Raw genomic sequence first — 25,852 nt, 5'->3', positions numbered from 1 at the left:
TTTACAAGTACAGGTAGTTCTCGTTTTGTGCGAGATTTGGGTTCCTACAGGCTTCGCAAATACTGATTTCTCACAATTAAAAAACATATTTTCCCCATAAGAATCAATGGATAATAGGGGGGATGCGGGTTTTGGCCCAAAAAACTTCCATTTTTTGAACGAAAAACACATTTATTTGACTAATAAAGTGAACATGTTCTAAAAATGTATCGTTCTAAACCTATAAGTAACACTAATGTGTAAATAAAGTGTAAATAAAGCACCCATTAACACTCAACACGATGCTCCCTCACTTCTCACAGTCCCTCACAGTCACTCGCCATCTTCGTCTGTGCTGTCCACCTCCTCTGGCACATCCACTTCCACTTCCACTTCCTCTCCTATAGCTTCAGGGTCATCCACTTCCTCTTCCTCTTCTGTCACTGGTTGCACAGGCGATTTATTGAAAATCTCCAGCATGGTGGTCTGGCGGTTTTTCTTTTGAAATTCAGTCTGCATTTGAGTGTAGCAGAAAAGTGTGCCCATACACTTTCTTGTGATTGTGGTGCTTCGTTCAACATTGGGGTCGTGTTCTTCCAGCATGGCAAAACCTTCTTTTATTTTTCCTAATGCTTCACTGATAACAGTGGCAGTGAGCGTCCGTCCTCCCTCAGCCTTGTCTGCCGCTGCCGTCGCTTCTGCTTCTTCTCTTTCCCTCTTGTTCTCTTCTTCGATGTCCAGCAGGTCTTCATTGCTCAATTCTTGTCTGTGTGACTGAAGCAGTTGATCAATGTCCTCTTCCTCCACTTCATCAAGGCCTAAATCCTGGGCATAGCTGATTGTGTCCTTGTTTGCCTTCGAAACGATGTCGTCCACATTGAAGTCTTCGAAGGAATGAACAAACTGAGGACACAGTTTTTTCCAAACACCATTCAGACATTTCGTTGGCACTTCATCCCAGGACTGCTTGATAAAGGTTACAGCATCTTTTATTGTAAAATTCTTCCAGAAATCTCGCAAGGCATGGGATATGATCGAAGTTTTTTGTCCTTGGTCATACCGGCTCAAAATTTCCATTTTCTTAGCCAGAGTGAGTGACTTGCGCTGTATTTTCTTAGCTGGAGGGCCGCTGCTGGTTCCAGGAGAAGATGAAGGACGTTTTGGGGCCATTTTGACGAATGAGTAAACTGGCTGGACTGGCTGTGACTGCAAACACACGAGAGGGCTGTAAACATTGAACTGGGAGCGGGAGCGGCCGCCTGTCGGCAGGCAGCGGAACTACGTATCTGGCGCACTGTTTGAAATGCGGTTGGGGCAAATCGCATCTTAGCGAACAGATCGCACAATTTTAATTAATTATAATATTTTTAATGTCGCATCTTAGCGAATTCGCACAAACAGAACACGCACAAAACGAGAACTACCTGTACACCCATATATGTCATGAGTTCTCGGAAGGTTACTATTGTTTTGTCTTGTACGATTCTAGCAGGTGAGCCTTTTTTTTTTTTTTTTTTTTTTTTTTTTTTTTTTTTTTTTTTTTTTTTTTTTTTTTTTTTTTTTTTTTTTTTTTTTTTTTTTTTTTTTTTGTGGTACATATATATACCAAAGATCTCTTTCCCCCTTACATGGGTGGTAGCCAATAAGTAAAAGGCATAGAAACCACTCCCACCCATTCCATCCCCTACATATTCCACTCCCCTCCACCCTCCTCCCTCCCTCTCATCTTGGCACCTCCTGGATGACAGGTCATCCCTGCATCCTGTCCACTGCCCTGGGTCAGAAGCAGTGTCACAAGACACAGCACATCCACAGCAAGGCCGCTTCATTAATTCAGCGACCCCCCCTTCTCTGTCCCCTCATGCAGAAAATGAGAAGACATGGAGAAATCCCATCGGGCTACATTAATTTATTTCTCATACTCACCCTCCATCCCCCAACCACTCCCCTACTTGCATCACAGCATCATCCATACACAATCCTTCTCCATTCACCCCTATCTTCTGTCCTCTCCCGTCCTTCCTCAACAGACATTCCTCTCTTTCGTAATGCCCCTTTTACCCCATCCATCCATCTCATCCTAGGAAGCCCCCTCATATTCACTTCCTCCACTTCTGGCTTCCACACCTCTTTTACTAATCTTTCCTCACTCATTCTTTCCATGTGTCCAAACCTAATACTCTTTCATCAGCTCTATCTCCCAACTCCCTTTTCACCCCTGTTCTTTTCCTCACCTCCTCATTTCTCTATCTAGCCAAGTAACCCCTATCATATATCTCAGACATTTCATCTCAAACAAATTCAAACTCCTTCTTTCTTCCTCTCTTACTCTCTTATGTTCCATGTTTCTGCCCCATACACTTCTTCCAATCGTTCTCCCTTAATGCTCACTTCCTTACTTTTACCCACATCTGTCTTCAACTTTCTTCTTTCACACACTCTGTCACCAGTTTCCTCAATCCCTCCTCTGATCCTGCTGGAAGCACAGTGTTGTCCACAAACAACAGCTGGCTCACCTCCCATTTTTCTCCATTTTCTTTAACCCTCTCCAATCCCTGACCCACCACCCTTGCATTTACCTCATGCACCACCCCATCCATGTATAAGTTGAACAGCCAGGGCGACATAACACATCCCTGACGAAGTCCCACCTTTACCTCGAACCACTCTCTCCATTTCTAATCCTAACAAATGCTCTACTACTCTCATGAAAACTCCTGACAGCTCCTAAAAGCTTTCCTCCTATCCTGTATATCAGCAAAACCTCCCATAGTGCCTTCCTGTCTACCCTGTCATAAGCCTTTTCCAAATTCATAAAAGCCCAAAAAACATCCTTCCCCTTTCCTATAGCTTTCTCACATATCTGTCTTAACACAAAAATCTGATCTACGCAACCTCCACATTGTTCCTCACCAATTACTCCCTCTGTTCTTCTCCTAATTCTCTCAATCAAAATCTTCCCATAAGCCTTCCCAACTACACTCAATAAACTAATCCCTCTGAAACTACTACACTCACACTTGTCCCCTTTTCCCTTGTTGAGTGGAACTATACAGACACTCCTCCAGTCCTCCAGCACTCTACCCTCTCTCCAACAAACATTAGATAACCTCACCAGCCGGTCCACCATCACTGTACCTCCTTTTTTTAGACATTCTGCTTGGCATCCATCCAGACCAGGTGCCTTACCTGCTCTCATCATCTTAACAACTGCCTTCCATTTTCCTCACTCATCACGGTCATATTCTTAGCACTTCCCACTGCAACTATCTTTCCCTCCCTATCCTCATTCACATTTAGCAACTCCCTAAAACACTCTGCCAATCTTCCTCTTACTGCCTTCTCTTCCATTATCATCTCTCCACCTGCATCTTTTCTTCTCTACTTGAATCGACTCCTCTTCTTATTTTCTTTCCAAAACGTCTTTATATTGCTTTCAATAATTTCTGTCATACTCTTACCCCCTTCCACATCAGCTCTTCTCTTTGTCTCCCTTATCTTATGCTTTACTTCTCTTTTCTTTTCTTTGTACCTCTCATATGACTCCTTCGCCCTATTTTGTAACCAAGTTGTGAAAGCTCGCTTCTTCTCTTTTACAACCTTTTTCATTTCCTCATCCCACCACCCACTACCCTTCCTTCTATTTCCTCCCGTCCTTCTTGTTCCACATACCATCTTTGCACACTTTGTGACTCCCTCCTTGAACCATTACTCCCTCCCACTCCTCTCTCAGCTTCTTCTTGTACTCCTCCTTTTCCTTCTCATTCAAAGAGTTCACTTTAAGCACCTCCCTATCTTTTGTCCTTTTCCTCTCTCTCCATCTATCCTCCACTCTCAACTTACCTTCCACCAAAAAATTATATGATATTCCCCCAGTCTCTCCTTAGAACATATACATCCTTAACTCTTCTGATTATACTCCTATCTACCACTACATAGTCCATTAATGCTCTATCTACCACCCTTCCATCCACTGCCATCTCCCATGTGTACTTATGCTTTATTTTCTTCCAAAACAATGTATTTACTATTATCAACTCTTTTTCTAGACACATCTCCACCATCAACTCTCCACTACGATTCTTTCCTGGAACTCCACATTTCCTAACCACTCTGTCAATTGGTTCATTTCCTACCCTAGCATTAAGGTCTCCCAATACTACTACATTGACTTTCCTCCCCTAATCCCTCTATGCACTCATTTAAATCTATCCAAAAAGCCCCCCTTTCCACTACACTCTTCTCACTACCGGACCCATGTGCACTTACAAAAACCCACACCTCCTTTCCTAGTTTCACCTTCATCCACATTAACCTTGAAGAAACTTCCTTCCACTCCACTACCCACTTACCTATCTCTTCACTTACTAGTATAGCCACCCCTTCTCTCCCTCGCCCTCTCTTCACTTCTGAGAACCTCCCAACTACAATCTCAAACTCACACTCGTCCTTCCCTCTCAACTTAGTTTTACTCAAGGCTAACACGTCCATCTTTCTTCTCACAAATATAATACCTATCTCTATTCTTTTACTATCATCTGTAACACATCCACATACATTAAGAGACCCAAACCTTAGGGTGCTGGTTGGAAGACTCCTAGACCCTCTTATGCCTTTACCTTTTTTAGGAATGTTCCCTGTGGGGCTACAGGGAGAGGGAAGCATGGTCCCAATCCCTGTCCCATTTTTCTTGGTTCTTATGATCCAAGTGGGATTACTTGGTGGCAGTATTCTTTTCCCCCACCACAGGATAGGTGAAACAAGGAAATGAAATTCAGAGAAATGGTACAGGACAGCATACAAGGAGTTGGGGGACAGCATATCGGAAGGACAGTAGCAGTATAATAAATTGTTTCATCATTTCTCTGTGAGCAGTCTTCCTCTATCACAGACAAAATGATGTGTGGCTGTGGTCCATAGGGGCACCCCATATAGACCCTAAATTATCAACTGCATGCTATTTTGCCATAACAACATGCAGCCAATACCCCCAGATGGGGAATTGTTAGTAATATGAATAATAAGTCAGTGATACATACTTTCATTCAAATGCCGAGGTTGATGATGTCATGTCATTTCTTATACTCAAGAATCCCTAGGTTATGGAACTCCAATAAGCCACAATAATTACTATTAAACTTTCGTTTACATGTATATCTATAAGAAATAATCTATAATCTCTAAATTATGACAATATAAAGTCATTTGATATGTAGGAGTTATAGAGAGTCCTTTTGTAAGATTTAGTGATTGCTCTTTTTCATTGAAATGTACAAAGCACAATATTTTATGTACCTAAGCACAAATGTTAATTTTTCATCACACAGACTGACATAATTGACCCTCGCAATGGTGCCATTATCAAAGGATTGCTCAACAAAACCAAAGAGCCCTTCAGTGTACGAAGAAAGGACTTCTGGGATGTAACTGCAACAACAAAGCTACTCAGTCAGGACTTCCATAAACAACTCCTTCATGAACCAGATGGTCTTATCTTTCAGCCAGAGTTGGATGTAAGTCTGCCATACATTTTACTGGTTTTCCAATTATTGAGGGACTAACAACAGGTACCTACAAGAAATACAAAAGAGTCGTCTCCCTGCTGCTTGTCTTCAAACCCCAATTATCTTCCTCACTTCAGTTTGGAGAGGTCTGACACTTGGTCTTCAGATTGTGCTCAGGACTTCTCTTAATTATCTTCATCTTTATTTGCTCTACTTTTAAACATAAGGAGAGCTTATAACCAGTGACTGCTCTCCTCATTCTACCACATTCAACCAATGTCAGAAAGTACCAGACATGAGTCCAAGGTCTGTTTTCAAGTAGATTTATGAAAGGGCCTGGGGATCATTGCCAGCTGCTTTGGGACCACCCTATATATTTCTTAAGTGGACAAGAAATGGTTTTCTTTATAATGAATCTCAGTAGGTAAACCAGTTCAGGCTGTTGGCCTGCCGTGTCTTTTTGTATTGCCTCTGTTAGAAGACAGTGATGACCTTTTATCCACAAGTTGCTAAGGTGAGAGGAGCAACAATAAGGTATTTGGATAGTTGTAGGGTGGGTGTATGGTTTGACTTGGCCACCCCCTTATTAAAGGTAAATGGCCCTTTGGTATACAGGTAACTCTTCATTTATGCAAGGGATATGCTCCTGTGAAAATTGCATAGTTTGTGTGAGGGTTACAAAGATAGAAAGTGAGTGGTTTGAGATGAAGATGAGACTGTGCCAGGGTCGTGTGATGTCACCATGAATATTCAACAGGTATGTGAATGGGGTGGTAAGGTATGGAATTGGTGAATGAGAGTGGAGGTAAGTGGAATGTGAGTCAGTTGTTGTTTGGCTGACACTGTAAGCCTGAGAATTAAGTGAAACTGTTGGCATTTTGAAAAGGTGTGTGAGAAGAGAAAACTGAAAGTGATTGTGGGCAAATATAGGATGATGAGATGTACAAGGAGTGTTGATGATGGTGGAATGGAGATAAGTTGCATAAAGCTGGAGGAAGTAGAAAATTACTCAAAGTCACATGTGACAATGGAGAAATGGTGTATTATGGAATAAGAAGGAAGGTAAATGTTGGAGGTAAATGAAAAGTATTATGAGAAATAGGGGTCTGGTGATGAACACAAAGAGAAGGTAAAAGAGAGTGATTATTCCCACAAGTGTGAATGGAGACAGAGAATTTGAAGTAGTCAGAAAGGAAGAGCCTAAATGTGTTTGAGATGAAGTGTTTGAGAAATATGGTAGGCATTATGAGGATGGATAGAGTGGTCATTCAGTCAGTCAGTCAGTCTGTTGTCTGATATCTCTCTTGGAGGAGACCCATGAATATAATAAGAAATATGGAGGTGAGGCAGAGAATAGGGATGGAGAGAGCTTTCAGTAGATCAGAGTGCTGGGATGGTTTGGGCATATGGGAAGAATGAGTGAGGAAAAACTAACAGAAAGAGTGGAAAGCAAAAGTGAATGGAGTGAACTTGAAGACCAAGAATGAGATGGATGAACAGAATAAAAGGGGCATTGAATGTAAAAGGAGTGTTTATCGAGCAAGGAAGAGACAAAAGATAGGAATAAATAGTGGTTTTAAATGGATGAAAAAAAGTACATAGCTTGAAGGGATGTTTTTCATATGTGCTTAATAATTTTTTCAAGTGGATATGGATGGGGGCTGCCATATAATGAAACATATAGTGGTAAACCAGCTATGGCTCTTGCACCTTACTCTAGAAACACTGTCGTTCTGCATTCCCTTTGACCTGAGCAATGTGGCAGGGGAACAGATATAAACAGGCTGGATGTATGATTTGATGTGGCCACCTCCTTACAAAGAGGAAGGGGCCTTTTGGAATGTATGTAGATGAAAGAATACTGGTGAAATGGATAAGGAAAATGACTGAGTAGATGAAAGTGAAATAAGGTAGGGTTTTCAAGAGATGTGTAGATAAAGTGTGTTAATGAAAAACTTAGGGAATGAGGGAAAGAATTATGTGTTCCATTTTGTTAGATGTAGAAAAAACATATTGTAAGGAAAGGGATCCTTAGTGTCAAATATTAGAGGAGCGTGACATAAAAACTGTCAAATTGAATAAAAAGTATGAGTGAAGGGTGTAAAGCATGTGTTAAAATATGTTGAAAGGAGCCTGGTTTAATGGAGAGATGGGAATGAGACAAGGTTTTGTGACTGGTCAGCATATTTTTTAATAAAATTGTAATAAAATCTAATGAAAATACAAAAGAGAAAGGAGTGATGTATTAGGGAGGGGAGAGGTGGAAATAAATTTCAATTTATATCAGTTGTGGAAGAAAGTAATTACCTTAAGACAAAAAAAAAAAAAGGAAGATAACCACAGTAAGAATTTGTCATACTTAAATTTGTGAACTCTGTGATCTTGTATTTATTTGTTTATTTTTTCTAGCCCTACACCCCAGGCAGGTGCATTCAAGTGCTCAAGTGGAAGCCAGCTAGTCACAATTCAGTAGATTTTCGCTTAAAAATAGTCAAAAGAAGTGGTGAAGGGTAAGTAGCTTTTCTATTTTCTTCCACATGTCTTATAAATAAAATAAATAGTCGTAGATTAAAAAAATATATATATATATATACAGTATATATATTCAAAGTTGTTAGCAACTGGCTCACCTTCCAAATTCCTCTAGTCTCTATAGCCATCTCCAATCCTCTGCTCATCATCCTCACATCTACCCTCTGTATTTATTTACCTAGTTGTATTTTATGGGACAAGGGCTATGCTTGTAGTGACCCATTTTCGTGTCTCTCGGCAACCAGTTTATTCTTAAAATCGTTTATAGTTTTGGCACTCACTGTTTCTCTGTTTAGTTTGTTCCAGACATCAATTACTCTATGTGGGAAGCTATTCTTTTTCAGGTCTCTTCTGTAACTGTCCTTCTTTAGCTTCTTTTTGTGTACTCTTTTTTCTCTTTTGTCCCATTTTAATAAGTTGTCTCTATCGAGAATTTCCATCTCTAATAATTCTGTAAATGGTCAACAAATCACCTCTTTCTCTTCTCTGTTCCAATGTTGATAGATGTAATTTCACCAATCTTTGTTCATATGTCAAATTTGATAGTGTAGGTGCCATTTTTGTTGCTCTCTTTTGATTCTTTCTAATTTTCTTGTGTTCTTTTTTGTGCTAGGTGACCGTAGTGTTGCAGCATACTCCAGTTTAGGTCTTATTATTATAACCACTATTTTCTTTACCATTTCTACAACCATGTAGTTGAAGGGCACTTTCATTGATCTTATATACATACATACATATACCAAGGCTTTTTCCCCCTTACAAGGGAGGTAGCCAAAAAGAAAATGGCATAAAATCATTCCCACCCATTCCATCCCTAAATACACTCCATTCCCCTCCACCCTCCCTCTTATCGTAGCACCTCCTGGATGACGGGTCATCCCTGCACCCTGTCCACTGCCCTGGGTCAGAGGCAGTGTTGCAAGGCACAGCACATCCACAGTAAGGCCGCATCATTAAATCAGCGACCCCCCCCCTCCATCCCCCCATGCAGAAAAGGAGAAGATGGGGAGAAATCCCTTCGGGCTGCGTCAAATTTTGCTCTCACATACTACCTCATCCCCCATTCCACCTCATGCATCACAACATCATCCATATACGACCATTCTCCATTCACCCCTGTCTTCTGTCCTCTCCCGTCCTTCCTCAACAGACATTTCCCCTTTTCCCCAAAGCCCCCTTCATCCCATCCATCCATCTCATCCTAGGATGTCCCCTCATGTTCACTCCCTCCACATCTGCCTTCCATACCTCTTTTACTAGTCTTTTTTCACTCATTCTTTCCATGTGTCCAAACCATCCTAATACTCTTTCATCAGCCCTATCTCCCAACTCCCTCTCCACCCCTGTTCTCCTCCTCAACTCCTCATTTCTCACTCTATCCAGCCTAGTAACCCCCATCATACTTCTCAGACACCTCATCTCAAACACATTCAAACTCCTTCTCTCTTCCTCTCTTATATTCCACGTTTCTGCCCCAAATGTCTTTTCCTCATTACACTTTTTAATCCACCAAGGCATTTACTTGCTTCTCTCAATCTACATTATTACCTCCACCTCCTCTTTACCTTTTCCTGCCACATTTCCACCCAAGTATCTAAAACTATCACCTTCCTCCAGTCGCTCTCCCTTAATACTCACCTCAAGTCGGCTGCCACTCTCACCCCTTGAACATCTCATCACCTTACTTTTACATACATATACCAAGGCTTTTTCCCCCTTCCAAGGGAGGTAGCCAAAAAGGGAAAGGCATAAAAACACTCCCACCCATTTCATCCCTAAATACACTCCACACCCCTCCCACCCACCTTACTTTTACCCACATTTATCTTCAGCTTTCTTCTTTCACACACTCTCCCAAACTCTGTCACCAACTTCCTCAATCTCTCCTCTGATCCTGCCACAAGCGCAGTGTCGTCCGCAATTAACAACAGGCTAACCTCCCATTTTTCTCCATTTTCTTTAACCATCTCCAATCCCTGACCCACCACCCTTGCATTTACCTCTCGCACCACCCCATCCATGTATAAGTTGAACAGCCAGGGAGACATAACGCATCCTTGACAAAGTCCCACCTTTACCTCGAACCACTCACTCTCTCCATTTCTAATCCTGATACATGCTCTACTACTCTCATAAAAACTCTTAAACTCTTGACAGCTAGAAACTTTCCTCCTATCCCGTATATCCGCAAAACCTCCCACAGTGCCTTCCTGTCTACCCCGTCATAAGCCCTTTCCAGATCCATAAAAGCCCCAAAAACATCCCCTCTCCTATAGCTTTCTCACATATCTGTCTTACCACAAAAATCTGATCTACACAACCTCTACCTTTCCTAAATCCACACTGTTCCTCACCAATTACTCCCTCTGTTCCTCTCCTAATCCTCACAATGAACATCCTCCCATAAGCCTTCCCAACTACACTTAACACGTTAATCCCTCTGAAACTACTACACTCACACTTGTCCCCTTTTTCCTTGTAAAGTGGAACTATACAGGCACTCCTCCAGTCCTCCAGCACTCTATCCTCTCTCCAGCAAACATTAAATATCCTCACCAGCCAGTCCACCATCACTGTACCTCTTTTTTTTTTATTTAGACATTCTGCATGGCATCCATCCTGACCAGGTGCCTTACCTGCTTTCATCATCTTAACAGCTGCCTTCACTTCATCCTTCCTTATTTCTCCTCCATTATCCTCACTCATCACTCTCATTATCTTAGCACTTCCCACTGCAACTATCTCAGTCCCTATCCTCCTTCACATTTAGCAACTCCCTAAAATATTCTGCCCATCTTCCCCTTACTGCCTTCTCTTGTGTTAACATCTCTCCAACTGCACCTTTTACCTTTTCTTCTCTACTTGATTAACCTCCTCTTCCTCTCTTAATTTCTTTCCAAAACATCTTTTTATAACTTTCAAGATTTTCTGTCATACCCTTACCCCATTTCACATCTGCTCTCCTCTTTGCCTCCTTTACCTTTTGCTTTACTTCTCTTTTCTTTGTATCTCTCATATGACTCCCTCATCCTATTTTGTAACCAATCTGTGAAAGCTCACTTCTTTTCTACAACCTTCTTTGTTTCCTCATCCCACCATTCACTACCCTTCCTTCTATTTCCTCCTGTCCTTCTTGTTCCACACACCATCTTTGCGCACTTTGTGACTCCCTCCTTGAACCATCCCCATTCCTCCTCCACTCCTAGCTCTACTCTATCCTTCACTCTCTCCCACTCCTCTCTCAGCTTCTTCTTGTACTCCTTTTCCTTTTCATTTAAAGAGTTCACTTTAAGCACCTCCCTATCTTTTGTCCTTTTCCTCTTTCTCCATCCATCCTCCTTTCTCAGCTTACCTTCCACCAAAAAATGATCTGATATTCCCCCACTCTCTCCCCTTAGTACATGTACATCCTTAACTTTTCCTATTACACTCCTACCTACCACTACATAGTCCATTAATGCTCTATCTACCACCCTTCCATCCACTGCTGTCTCCCATGTATACTTATGCTTGACTTCCTTCTGAAACACTGTATTTGTTATCATCAACTCTCTTTCTAGACACATCTCCACCATCAACTCTACACTAAGATTCTTTCCTGGAACTCCACATTTCCCAACCACTCTATCAATTGGTTCTTTTCCTACCCTAACATTAAGGTCTCCCAGTACTACTACATTGACGTTTCTCCCTAATCCCTCTATGAACTCATTTAAATCTACCCAAAAAGCCTCCCTTCTACACTCTTCTCACTACCAGACCCATATGCACTTACAAAAACCCACATCTCCTTTCCCACTTTCACCTTCATCCACATTAACCTTGAAGAAACCTCCTTCCACTCCGTATGCATGCCCGACTTGGCGCGAATTTTAAAACGGTTCTCTACATTTGAGATGGTTTCGAAATAAAATCCGCGTATGATTAAATCCGTGTTATTCGAATCCGCATTATTTGAGGGACTCCTGTACACATCATAACACAAAGCCACAGAAATAGTACACCCATACCTTGATACACCAAACACATGGTTTATTACAGTCTCAAAATAGCCCCAGCCAAATCAACAGCAACACTTCTCATCAACTGGACAAATGATTGTGGTAATAATCACCATTCCAAAACCGAACAAAGACCCAACTATCCCAACATCGCACCACCCAATCACACTTCTCTGCACCCCCTCTAAAGTCATTGAACACCTAATACTCCAACTTGTCACACCACATATTCCCCTTGCTGACTCACAACACGGTTTTAGGCCACTACACTCCACAAACATTCTTCTGATAAGCCTCACACAAAGAATTTTAGATGGCATCAGTTCATATAGGCCCCACCACAGAACACTTCTTATAACATTAGACATTAGTAAAGCTTTTGATGCTATCCCCCGCCACAACCTAACAAATAAAATATATAACACAGACATGCACAATAACACCAAAAGATGGCTGGCCAATTATCTGGCAAGTAGGAATGCATATGTGTCATATAATGGTCAATCATTGCACATCAGAAACATTAAGAATGGAGTACCACAGGGCTCTGTTCTATCCCTCACACTCTTTAATCTATACATGCATGACATACCCACACCAGACACCTCAGAAATACAAATCTCTTCCTACACACACCGATTTAACAATCACATGTACACAATGTAACACAGACAAAGCTGCAGAAATAATCCAGCCATACCTTGATACACTCAACACATGGTTCATCACAAACAGACTCAAAATAGCTCCAACCAAATCTACAGCAACACTTCTCACCAACTGGACAAAAGAACACAAATACATACCTCATCTCTACATCAACAACACTCTAATACCACACACAAATGTCTTGGTGTAACATACGATACATCCATGTCTTTCAAACAACACATCACAAACATAAAAAACAAATGCACACCTAGACTTAACGCACTTAAGTCAATCACTGGAACAACATTTGGACAAAACAAAGAAACTAATACAACAATATACAAACAATGCATACACTCATTGATGAATTATGCGAGTCTTGCATGGGCTCCTAATCTCAGTGAGACACACCACAACACCCCTTCAAATCATACAAAACAAAGCCCTAAAAACAATTACAGGCTGCACAAATACAACACCTACAGACCATTTACACCATGAAACAAAACTCCTCAAAGTCAAGGACCACCTTGACATGAGAGGCACACAAACACTTGCCGCAGCCACCACAAACACATCACACCCGCTACACTACATAGCAGAACACCCACACACACCAAGAAACATTAAAACAACACCCAAAGACCTGTATCACACACAGATACTCTCTTCTCTTCCTCCACAACCACCAAATACTAGCCTCTGGAAACATATAATCATATCCATTAACACACTGAAAGACACACTGCTGCATACCAGACCCCCTGATATCCACCCTTCTGAATCCTCTCTCCCATGAAAGGACAGAGTCCACCTGGCCAGACTGCGGTGCAGCCACCACCGAGCACTTCTAAGCTACCAGAAGAGGCTGGATGACCGCATTGTGAACAGCTGCCCAGGATGTAACACTTCAGTCTGGCCAGGTGGACTCTGTCCTTTCATGGGAGAGAGGATTCAGAAGGGTGGTTATCAGGGGGTCTGGTATGCAGCAGTGTGTTGTCTTTCAGTGTGTTAATGGATATGATTATATGTTTCCAGAGGCTAGTATTTGGTGGTTGTGGAGGAAGAGAAGAGAGTATCTGTGTGTGATACAGGTCTTTGGGTGTTGTTCCAACTGCTTGGAGGCAGGCAAACGTTGTTCCTGTCTTTAAGAAGGGAGATAGATCGTCTATATGCAACTACAGGCCAATCAATTTGACATCGGTTATAGGAAAAATGCTTGAATCAATAATAGTAAATAGACTCGGAGAACACATTGAAGGGCATAATTTAATTCGTGATTCACAGCATGGTTTCTCCAAGGGTAAGTCATGTGTGACTAATCTTCTATTCTTTTACACTAAGGTATATATGCGTCAGACAACACTGATAATTACGATGTTTTTTACCTTGACAGCAAAGCGTTCGACAAGGTGTCACACCAGAGACTACTAAATAAAATCAAAGCCCATGGCATAGGAGGAAAAGTGTTAGAATGGATTAGAGCTTTGATTAGTAACAGAAAACAGCGGGTCACCATAAATGGAATAAAATCTAGGTGGAGAAATGTTACCAGCGGGGTCCTCCAGGGCTCGGTTTTGAGTCCCTTGTTGTTCATTATGTATATAAACGACTTAGACGATGGGCTAAATAGTGATGTTAGTAAGTTTGCGGACGACACTAAAATAGGACGTCTTATTAGGTTAGGAGATGACGCCCAGATTCTGCAGGATGATCTAAATAAACTGTTAACATGGTCGGTGAAATGGCAAATGAACTTCAATATCTCTAAGTGTAGCATGTTAAACGTAGGGCTACACAACCCCGAAAATAGATACAACTTAGATAACACGTTTTTAGAAAAATCTGAGTGCAAGAGGCTCGACTTGGGAGTTCTGGTGAGTCCGGACCTTAAAACCAGGAAGCAGTGCATTAGCGCTAGAAATAAAGCTAACAGAGCATTAGGCTTCATTACTAGGACGGTAACGAATAGAAGTGCAGAGGTAATCATTAAACTCTATCTAGCATTAGTTAGACCCATCCTTGACTATGCGGTACAGTTTTGGTCTCCGTCCTACAGAATGGACATAAATTCACTAGGATCAGTACAGAGAAGAATGACCAAAATGATACAAGGACTCGGAAATTTGTCTTATGAAGAGAGGCTTAGGCACCTAAACTTACACTCTCTGGAAAGACGCAGAGTGCGGGGTGATCTAATAGAAGTGTTCAAGTGGATCAAAGGCTATAACAAGGGTGATGCAAACAAGGTCATCATAATAAAACAACAGGGCAGGACTCGCATTAATGGGTATAAACTGGACAAATTTAGATTTAAGAAGGAAATAGGCAAGAATTGGTTTACTAATAGGGTGGTCGATGAATGGAATAAACTTAGTAACCATGTAGTAAGCGCTGAAACTATCAGTTGTTTTAAAAAACGATTAGACAACTTTATGGAAGGGGATGACAGGTGGTGATGGATACGGAGCTGCCTAGTGTAGGCCTTATGGTCTTTTGCAGTCTCCTTTATTTCTTATGTTCTTATGTTCTTCACCCCATACCATACAACACATAATGGAAGACTGCATTATACACAATCATGCACGCAAACAGCACAACGTACACTCTATAAAGGATTTGTGGGAAAACCCAGTTTCAGCTGTGGCATTCCTTGGGGGAAACGGGACTGCTTGGACAGACAGTCTAGGGAACGACAACAACAACAACAACTGGACAAAAGAACACAAATATATTCCTCAACTCTATATCAACAACACTCTAATACCACACACACCCTGAAAATTCTTGGTATAATATACAATACATCCATGTCACATAAACAACACATCACCAACATAAAAAATAAATGCACACCAAGACTCAACACACTTAAATCAATCACTGGAACACCATTTGGACAAAACAAAGAAACTAATACTACAATATACAAACAATGCATATGGTCAGTGATAAATTATGTGAGTCCAGCATGGGCACCTAATCTCAGTGAGACACACCTCAACACCCTTCAGATCATACAAAACAAAGCCTTAAAAGCAATTACAGGTTGCACATATACAACACCTACAGACCACCTACACTATGAAACAAAAGTCCTCAAAGTCAGAGATCACCTTGACATGGGGGGTACACAAACACTTGCAGCCTCCACAAACACAGCACACCCACTACACTATATAGCAGAACACCCACACACACCAAGAAATAAAGAAAAAAAAAAAACACAAATCCTCTCTTCTCTTCCTCCAAAACCACCAAATACCAGCCTCCAGAAACATATTCATAATCACATCACTCACTGCTCCATTAACACACTAAAAGACAACACATTGCTGCATGCCAGACCCCCTGATATCCATCCCACCTGGCCAGACTTCAATGCAGCCACCACCCAGCCCTTCTAAGCTACCAGAAGAGACTGGATGACTGCATTGTGGACAAATGCCCAGGATGTAACACTTCACCCCATACTATTCAACACGTCATGGAAAACTGCATTATACACAATCATGCACGCAAACAACACAACATACATTCCATAAAGGATTTGTGGGAAAACCCTGTTTCAGCCATGGCATTCGTTGGGGAGACGGAACTGTTCAGACAGACAGTCTAGGGAACAACAGTAACAACAACAACACTGCATTTTGTAGCTGGTAGTTTGGAAGCTTTACAGGATAATGGGGAATCAGCCTTCAGTTTAACTGTTAAGAAGATAGCAGCCAGAAAAGTGTTCTATCACTGAAGCTGTGTACCAATACAGCATGTTACAAAGGGAGAACTCTGCAGTCAACACCCACCAGAATGGTGTACAAGTATGTATTATATGTAAACAATGTGGACCAACTGACAGAACAGACCAATGGTGAACCTTTATACATCTAATATAGGATCGGTAATGCTGTGTAGTTTAAATCCAAGAACTAAAATGCAGTGTCAAATATAACATTGGACAAGCGATTGGTGTAGTGTTCAAACAAGATGTTAAGGTTAATAGTATTCCAAGGTATATGAGGGATCTCCCCCACTGGGTCACATTGAAAGGATGACAGCCAGTAAGAGAACAAAAGGCTGACATGCTGCTCATCAGATTGCCCCAACCTGTGGAATTGTACATGGAGGACAGTACCAACCCACAGACATATGAAAAGAGATGGTTACTGAGGTGGTCTGCACATGATAGGAAGCAACCTGAAAATGTGGATAAAATTTAATACAAGACACCAATTGGGAAGAGTGACCACATATTATTTGAGCTAAAACTAAAGGAGAGAAATGAGAAATACAGAAAAGAGACTAGTGTACAGTAAAACGGACTTTTTATGAAACTTGAGAAATTTTTTCAGGAAGCAAGTTGGGAAAAATTATACAATGAAGAGACAAATGGAAGATTTTGATTGAGATCTATAATGAAGGAGTGTATATATTAACCTCTTCACTCCGGGGCACATTGCACGTCTGGCAGCATTAGCTGCCCGACATGCGATATTGCGTCATAATAATCACATTATAAAAAATAAAGTCAGTGCTCAATCGTTCGTTCTCTTTCACACGTGAATTTTGATAACCATAGGAAATATGATGAAGCCAGTTTAGAGAGAATGGAGGTTACGTAGGTACGACTACAATAAATTTAAGACGCCAACGTCGGCATCATCGCGTACCCACTTGCTCCTCATGACGCCTACGTAGGCGTCACCGTATGGAAGTGGTTAAGTGCTGGTTTGATAGAAGATGCAGCGAGGCAAAAAAAAGAAGAGATAAAGCTAGGAGAAGATGGAAAAAAAAGGGAAAAAATCTTAGAAAGTGTCAAATATATATCACTGAAAGGAATGAATGTGTAAAAATGTGTAGGGAAGAAAAAAGAAATTATGAAAAAGACATAATAGCAAAATGTAAGGATCAACCAAAACTGTTCTATAGATATGTGAATGGCAAATTGAAAAACAAGCAAAAAATAGAGAAACTACGCCAAAGGATCATGGAATACACAGAAGATATAGAAATAGCTGAGGTCATGACTAAACATTTCAAGTCACTTTCCACTAGAGAAAATGTATGGCACTGGGATGAAGGGCAGGAAGTGAGGTACTCTCTTATGGGGAGAAATAATAGCAACACAAGCAGAAATAACAGACCAAATAACAAACCTTGATGTCAGGAAATTGCATGGCCTGGATGGAATTGCTATCTGGATACTAAAAGAGTATAAAGAAGAACTGGTAGGCAAAATATATATGATAAGATGCTCACTTAACCCTACAGTGTCAGCGGCATACATTGTATGCCGCAATTGTTTTATGGATTGACTGTCAGTGGCACACATTGTATGCCACAATTTATTTATTTATTTTTTTATTTTTTTTTTATTTATTTTTTTTTTTTCAAAAAATAGACATTACATCTGTGGTAATGACCAATTAGCCCCATCCATTGGCTATAAAAGGCACCAAAATGTTCTTATCTATTGACAAAACTGCCAACCATGGCAGCAATTTTTCAGGGGTAACTTGAGGTATAAAATCAGCCTTTAGGGTAAATTTAGTTGATTCTGGTGTAAAAAACGAAGTATGAGGAGGTGAAGTTGTATTTCGACAGTTAGGCAGGTGCTTTAGTATGTATTTACCTAGTTGTATTTTACGGGAAGGGGAGCTACACTCATGGTGTCCCGCCTTTGTATCTCGCAGTGTCTAGTTATCTCTTAAACTCGAGTATAGAACTGGCAATTTTGCACAGCATTGGGATGAAGGAAGTGAAGTGTAATCTCCCCCATGAGGGAAATAATACATACCAAAGGCTTTTTCCCCCTTACACGGGAGGTACCCAAAAGAAAAAGGCATAGAAACCACTCCCATCCATTCCATCCCCTACATACTCCACTCCCCTCCATCCTCTTCCCTCCCTCTTATCTTGGCACCTCTTGGATGATGGGTCATCCCTGCATCTCGTCCACTGCCCTGGGTCAGAAGTAGTGTCACAAGACACAGCACATCCACAGTAAGGCCGCTTCATTAATTCGGTGACTCCCCCTCTGTCCCCTCATGCAGAATATGAGAAGATGAGAAATAATAATGGATCAATTAACGAACCTTGGCATTAGGAAAGCACACAGTCCAGAGGGAATTGCAAACTGGATACTAAAAGAATGCAAAAAGAACTAATGGACAAAATATACAACATAAGTTGCTCACTCAAAGAAGGAAAAATACCAAAGGACTGGATAAATGCCAATATTGTACCAATATATAAAGGAGGAAACAAGGAAGAACCAACTACAGGTAAACGTCGACTTACGATGGCATTAGGTTTCGATAGAGCCATCGTAAGACGATCTCATCGTAAGTCGATCCCCACTCTGTTCCGTGGTCACTGTACCTAGCCTACCTGTATATTAACCACCAGAGATACTGAATATAGCCTATTAAACATGTACAGTAGTTTATTTAATTATTTTTATCCTTTTTACCATATTCAAACACTATAATATGTATTTTCAGTACGGAACTTAAATCTCGCGGGCAGCAGCCAATGCCAGCCGTACGATGTGACGTAATAATACTCGCATCATAAAATATAGTCACCGCTTATATCGATCGTTCTCTCTTTCACCCGCGAATTTTGAAAACCACAGAGAATGAATCATTTGAGAGAATGTAAAAACACAGGGGCGACTACAATAAATATAATCAAGACGCCGATATGGCAGCGTCGCGAATCCACTTGCTCCTCATGACGCATACGTGTGCGGCACCGTATGGAAGGGGTTAAATTATCATATCGTCGTCGTCGTCATCGTCATCGTAAAGTCGAACAATCGTAAGTCGCGGCCATCGTAAGTCGACGTTTACCTGTAATACAAACTGGTCTCCCTAACAAGCCCGGTAGCCAAAATTTGTGAGAAAATTATCAAGAATAAATGGGTAAAACACTAAGGAAGTAAAGAAAGTGAGATCTGAAAAAGACCAGGGAATAATTATCTCAAAGGACTTGTCCCCTGATAAACAAATAAACAAAATTGTTGGAGAATCCTATAATTTGCTAAGATCAATAAAAGTGGCATTTACCTATTTTGATGAAGAAATTATTAAAAAAAATATTAGTCACACTAATAAGGCCTAGACTGGAGTATGCTGTGACATTATGGTCACCTAGTACCGAAAAGAATATAAAGAAAATTGAAAGAATCCAGAGAGTAACCACAAAAATGGCCCCAGCACTTTCAAATTTGTCATGTGAAAAGAGACGGGTTAAATTGAAATTACTGACTTTGGAACAAATTAGAGAGAGAGGCGACCTATTGACCATCTATAGAATCATGAAAGGCATGGAAATACTCGATAGAGGATTTGTTAAACCGGGACAAGAGAAACACAAGTGGACATGGAAAGAAACCCAAAAAGGATAGTTATAGAAGCGATCTGAAGGAAAGCAGTTTTCCACACAGAGTGGTGGGCACTAGGAACAAACTGGATGAAACAATAGTGTGTGCAAAAACCGTGCACAAATTTAAGAGCAAACTAGACAGTATGAGATACAAAAGTGTGACACCACAAGAGCAGCTCCCCTTCCTGTAAGATACATGTAGGTAAATACACACTTTTTTAGGATGCTTCAAATTGAAAATAGATGAAGCATAGAATTGTATTTTACAAATAAAACTTAGTTCCATAAATAAATTTAATTAGCAGTTGCAGCTGTGTCAGTAATATGAAAAGGTAAATCAACTCATCAGTAAATGTAGTAACATAGTTATTGAACTTTATTGTCTTCACAGTTATTGTTAATGGGATGGATGTGCTTGATGCAGGGATATCAGTTTCTCAGCATCAGGCTGGAACTCACTAAGAAGTCATAGATCCCCACATTCAGTAATATTCAGTCTCTTTGCTTGGAAAGAACCAAGGAGACTGCACTGAAGCCCTGTTCTACTATATATGATGTCAGAAAGGCAATAAAGCACCTTTTCACCTTGTCCTACAGTACTGGATTTCTCTCTCTCCAGGAAGACACTGTGGAATCTATTGCAGATATATGGGACAGGAGGAAAACTGTTAAGAGCAGCCAAGAGTTTTTATGAGAGAAGTAGATCCTGTGTTAGAGTCAGAAATGGAGAGAGTGTGTGGTTTCAGGTAAAGGTGGGACTTTGCCAGTGATGTGTATGTCTCCTTTGCTGTTCAATTTATACATGGATGGGGTGGTGCAAGAGGTAAATGCAAGTGTAATGGTTGGGGATTGGAGATGGTTAAAGAAAATGGAGAAAAGTGGGAGATAAGCCAGTTGTTTGCTGACAACACTGTGCTTGTGACAGGATCAGAAGAGGGTTTGAGGAAGTTAGTGACAAAGTTCAGGAAGGTGCAAAAGAAGGAAGTTTAAGACCAATGTGGGTAAAAGTAAGGTGATGAGATGCACAAGGAGAGAAAGTGGCAGCAGATAGGAAATGAGTATTAACCTCTTCACTCCGGGCCAAAATCTCGCGGGCAGCATTAGCTGCCAGATGTACGATGTGTCGTAATAATACTCGCATCATAAAATATAGTCACCGCTTATGTCGATTGTTCTCTCTTTCACCCGTGAATTTTGATAACCATAGAAAATGTGATGAAGACAGTTTAAGAGAGTATGTCATTACGCAGGGGCAACTACAATAAATATAATCAAGACGTCGATATGGCAGCCTCGCATATCCACTTGCTCCTCATGCCGCCTACATATGCGGCACCGTATGGAAGGGGTTAAGGGAGAAAGACTGGAGGAAGTGGATAGTTTTAGATACTTGGGTGTAAATGTGGCAGGAAAGGGAGTGGAGGTGGAGGTAGAATGTAGATTAAGAGAAGTAAGTAAATGCCTTGGGAGAATAAAAAATGCAATGAGAAATAGACATTTGTATCTCACAGTGTCTAGTTTGCTTTTAAACTCATGAATGGTTTTTGCGCATACTATTTCATTATCCAGTTTGTTCCAAGTGTCCAATACTCTATGTGGAATTTTTTTTTTCTTTAGTTCTCTTTTATAGCTATGTTTTTTTATTTTCTTTCCATGTCCTCTTGTGTTTCTCTTGTCCCAGTTTAGTAAGTCCTCTCTATCAAGTATATCTGTGCCTTTCATGATTCTGTAGATGGTCAGTAGGTCACCCTCTCTCTTCTTTGCTCCAGTGTTGGTAACTCCAGTTTAGCCAATCTCTCTTCATATGATAGGTTTGCAAGTGCAGGTGCCATTTTTGTTGCTGCTCTCTGGATTCTTTCTATTTTCTTTATATTCTTTTTGGTACTGGGTGACCACAATGTTGCCGCATACTCTAGTCTAGGCCTTATCAATGTAACCAATATTTTTTTTTATCATGTCTTCGTCCAAGTATGCAAATGCCACTTTTATTGATCTTAGCAAGTTGTAAGTCTCCCCGACAATTTTGTTAATCTGTTTATCATAGGACAAGTCATTTGTGATAATTACCCCCAAATCTATTTCGGATCCTACCTTCTTTACTTCCGTGATTCCAATTGTATATTTTCCTGATATTCTGTTTTTGCTTTTTCCAAACTCCATTATGCTACACTTCTTAGTATTAAAGTCCACTTCCCATTTCTGACTCCAGTTCCATACCTTGTTCAGGTCTTCCTGCAGTGCTTCACAGTCCTTATCAGTTTCTACATTCCTTAACAGTTTGGCGTCATCTGCAAAGAAGCTCATGTAACAATTCACGTCCTCGTCCATGTAATTCATATAGATAGCAAACATTATTGGTGCCAGTACAGATTCTTGTGGTACTCCACTGATCACCTCTTTCCAATCTGAATATTTTTCTCTGAGCACTACTCTCATCTTTCTACCTGTCAGGAAGTCCTCCATCCATTTTAGTAGGTTCCCTTGTATTCCTCCTATGTGTTCCAGTTTTTTTAGTAATTTTCTGTGTGGTACTTTGTCAAAGGCTTTTTGCAAGTCTAGGAATGCACAATCAGCCCATCCATTTCTTTCTTGCACTATGTCTATTAGCCTTGAGTAGAAGCATATTAAGTTTGTGGTGCATGATCTTCCTTGTCTGAACCCAAATTGTCTTGGGTTTAATATGTTGTTGTCTTCCAGGTGTTTTACCCATCTATTCTTGATTATTTTCTCACAAATTTTGGCTATAGTGCTTGTAAGTGATACTGGCCTATAGTTGGTGGGTTCATCCTTGTATCCTCTTTTATATATTGGTACAATGTTAACATTTTTCCAGTCATTAGGTATCCTTCCTTCTTTGAGTGAGCTATTTATTATGATGTGTATTTTGTCCGTTAGTTCTTCTTTGCATTCCTTTAGTATCCAATTTGCAATACCATCCGGGCCATGTGATTTTCTGACGTCCAGTTTTGATAGGTGTTCTGATATTTCTTTTTGTGATGTTGTAAACTCAATCATGTGGGGAGATTGCTTGTTATTATCTTCGTCCCAATTTTGTATTTTCTCTCTGGTGAAGACAGATTTAAAGTGGTTGTTCATGACTTCGGCCATCTCTAATTCTTCTGTGTATTATATATTTCCTTGGCGTAGTTTCATCATTTCTTGTTTGGTTTTAAGTTTACCATTCACATACCGATAGAATAGTTTGGGTTGATCTTTGCATTTATCTATAATATCCTTCTCATGGTTCCTTTTTTCCTCTCTTCTCACATTAACATACTCATTTCTATAGTTTATATAAATTTGCCATTTGCTTTGTTTTTTGTCTTTTCTCCACCTTTTCCAAGCTTTGTCCCTTCTGTCTTTTGCCTCACTGCATCTTTTGTTGAACCAACATTTAATGTACTCCCTCTCTCACTTTTGTCTTGGTACATGCCTGTTCACCCCTTCGTTGTAATTTTCCATCAATATATTCCATTTCTCTTCCACTGTTGTCTCTTCCATATAGAATTTTTCCCAGTTTGCATTCCGGAAGAATATCTTTAGTTTTGCAAAGTCTGTTTTGTTGTACATCAATCTTCCTTTCCTATGCTTTTCATTTCTCTCCATGTCTATTTCTTCCTTTAGTACAGGTTCGATGAGTACATGGTCACTCTTTCCAATTGGTGTCTTGTAATGGATTTTGTCCACAATTTCAGGTTCTGTTGTAAATATTAAAAATATGGTCATGTCTAGCAGTACATTGCCCCACAAGTCATCTCCTCCGCGCACTTTCATGTTATCCCAACAATTTCTTTGCAATTGAAGTCCCCCATAATTACCAGATTACCCCTACCCATTAGTATCTCGTTTAGTGATTTCCTTGTATCTTCTAGCATTTTCGTATGTTCATTCTCTTTCCAAGCGTTTGTTTTTGGGGGCACATAGGTCACCACAAACTTTCTACTTTTCATATTCTTGCCTTCGACTTTTATCATGATCAGTTCAGCATTACCTTTGCCCTCTGCAATTTTTGTCACGTTTAAGTCTTTCTTGGCCAAGAACATGATTCCTCCTCCCTGTTTCTTGTCCCAGTTTTTTTATCCAGTAGTTATATAGACCTTGTCCAATATCGATGGGTGGTATTTCACCTCTTAGTTTAGTCTCTACGATTCCCATTATGTCTGGTTTTTCTTCTAACAGGTAATCATTGAGTTCGTTCAGACCTGAAATTAATCAGTCAATGTTAGTATTGGCCACTTTTAATTTTCTTCCTCCTCCATTGTTTTTTCTTTTTGATGTACCATTGTCTCAATCTCATGTCGATTACTCTTCAATGGAATTCTTTGCTTTCTGTCTCCGTTCTCATCGTTTTTTTTCTTTGCTTCTCTTAGTGACTTTTCTTTTTCTAATTCCTCAGTATGAAGGAGTAATTGTGCCAACAGAACTGTATGTGGCAGAAACGTGGAACATAAGAGAGGAGGAGTTTGAATGTGTTTGAGATGAGGTGTCTGAGAAGTATGATAGGGGCTACTAGGCTGGATAGAGTGAGAAACAAGGAGGTGAAAAGGAGAACATGGGTGGAAAGGGAGTTGGGAGATAGAGTTGATGAAAGAGTATTGGGATGGTTTGGACACAGGGAAAGAATGAGTGAAGAAAGATTATTAAAAAAAGGTGTGGAAGGCAGAGGTTGGAAGGAGTGAACATGAGGGGTCGACCAAGGATAAGATATATGGGTAGGGTAAAAGGGGCATTGGGAAAGAGGGAAATGTCTATTGAGGAAGGATGGGAGAAGACAGAAGATAGGGGTGAATGGACAATGGTTGTGTATGGATGATGCTGTAATACATGAAAGGGAGTGGGTGGAGGATGGGGGGTGAGATAGAATGTGTGAAAAATAACTTGACTCAGCCCAAAGGGATTTCTTCCCGTCTTCTCTTTTTCTGCTTGAGGGGACGGGGGGTTGCAGATTTAATAAGGTGTACTTGCTGTGGATGTGCTGTGTCTTGTGATACTGCTTCTGACCCATGTCATTGGACAAGATGCAGGGATGACCTGTCATCCAGGAGCAGCCAAGATAAGAGGGAGGGAGGGGGGGTGAATAGGACTGGAGTATGTGGGGATGGAATGGGTGGGAGTGGATATTATGATTTTGTTTTATGGCTACCTCCCCTCTGAAAGGGAAAAGCCTTTGTTTTATATATATATATATATATGCACAGACGTTCCTCTACTTATGTTCATTCGTTTTACGTTTTTTCGATTTTACGTTTGAACTGACTAAAAAAAAGTTGTAAAAATATTTTTTTAGTGAATTTTTTAGTTTAGCGCGCTCTCCGTAGTTCAAACGATACTTGCGCATGACGCTGCGTCCATTGTTTACATTGCACAAACGACAAACTGAACATGCCTTGCCTCCTCCTCCTCCTCCTCCTCCTCCTCCTCCTCCTCCCCCTCCTCCTCCACCATCTCAATTTATGTTGCTTGAATTTAATTTATTTGAAATTAATGTTATTATTTTACAATGTTATGTGTATAATTAATGATTTAGGGGTGTTTTATAAGATACGGTAATAGAATTTACGGATGTATAGTACAGTAACAACTTACGTTCATTTTCAACTTAAGTTCGGCCGTTCGGAACGTAACTAAAACGTAAGTTATGGATCGTCTGTATATATATATATATATATATGTATGTATATATATATTTTTTTTTGCGTGTGTGTGTGTATATATATATATATATATATATATATATATATATATTTTTTTTTTTTTTTTTTTTTTACCAAAAATCTTGATGTAATCTTTTTTAACTTT

The 25,852-nt window shown here is 40.4% G+C and overlaps 1 protein-coding gene across 1 annotated transcript in view; it reads left to right on the top strand.

The window, feature by feature from the left end:
- Positions 1-25,852, top strand: part of LOC143021995 (mRNA-capping enzyme-like) — a 196,646-nt gene that overhangs the window by 135,749 nt on the left and 35,045 nt on the right. Inside the window, 2 exon segments of the mRNA XM_076179926.1 lie at positions 5,307-5,492; positions 7,893-7,993. Coding sequence (XP_076036041.1) covers positions 5,307-5,492; positions 7,893-7,993 — 287 coding nt within the window.

The sequence above is a fragment of the Oratosquilla oratoria genome, chromosome 43, assembly GCF_046742065.1.
Source record: "Oratosquilla oratoria isolate Oo_2021 chromosome 43, ASM4674206v1, whole genome shotgun sequence".
NCBI lineage: Eukaryota > Metazoa > Arthropoda > Malacostraca > Stomatopoda > Squillidae > Oratosquilla > Oratosquilla oratoria.
The sequence above is the reverse complement of the archived record's forward strand: the minus strand, read 5'-3'. Positions and strand labels throughout refer to the sequence as shown.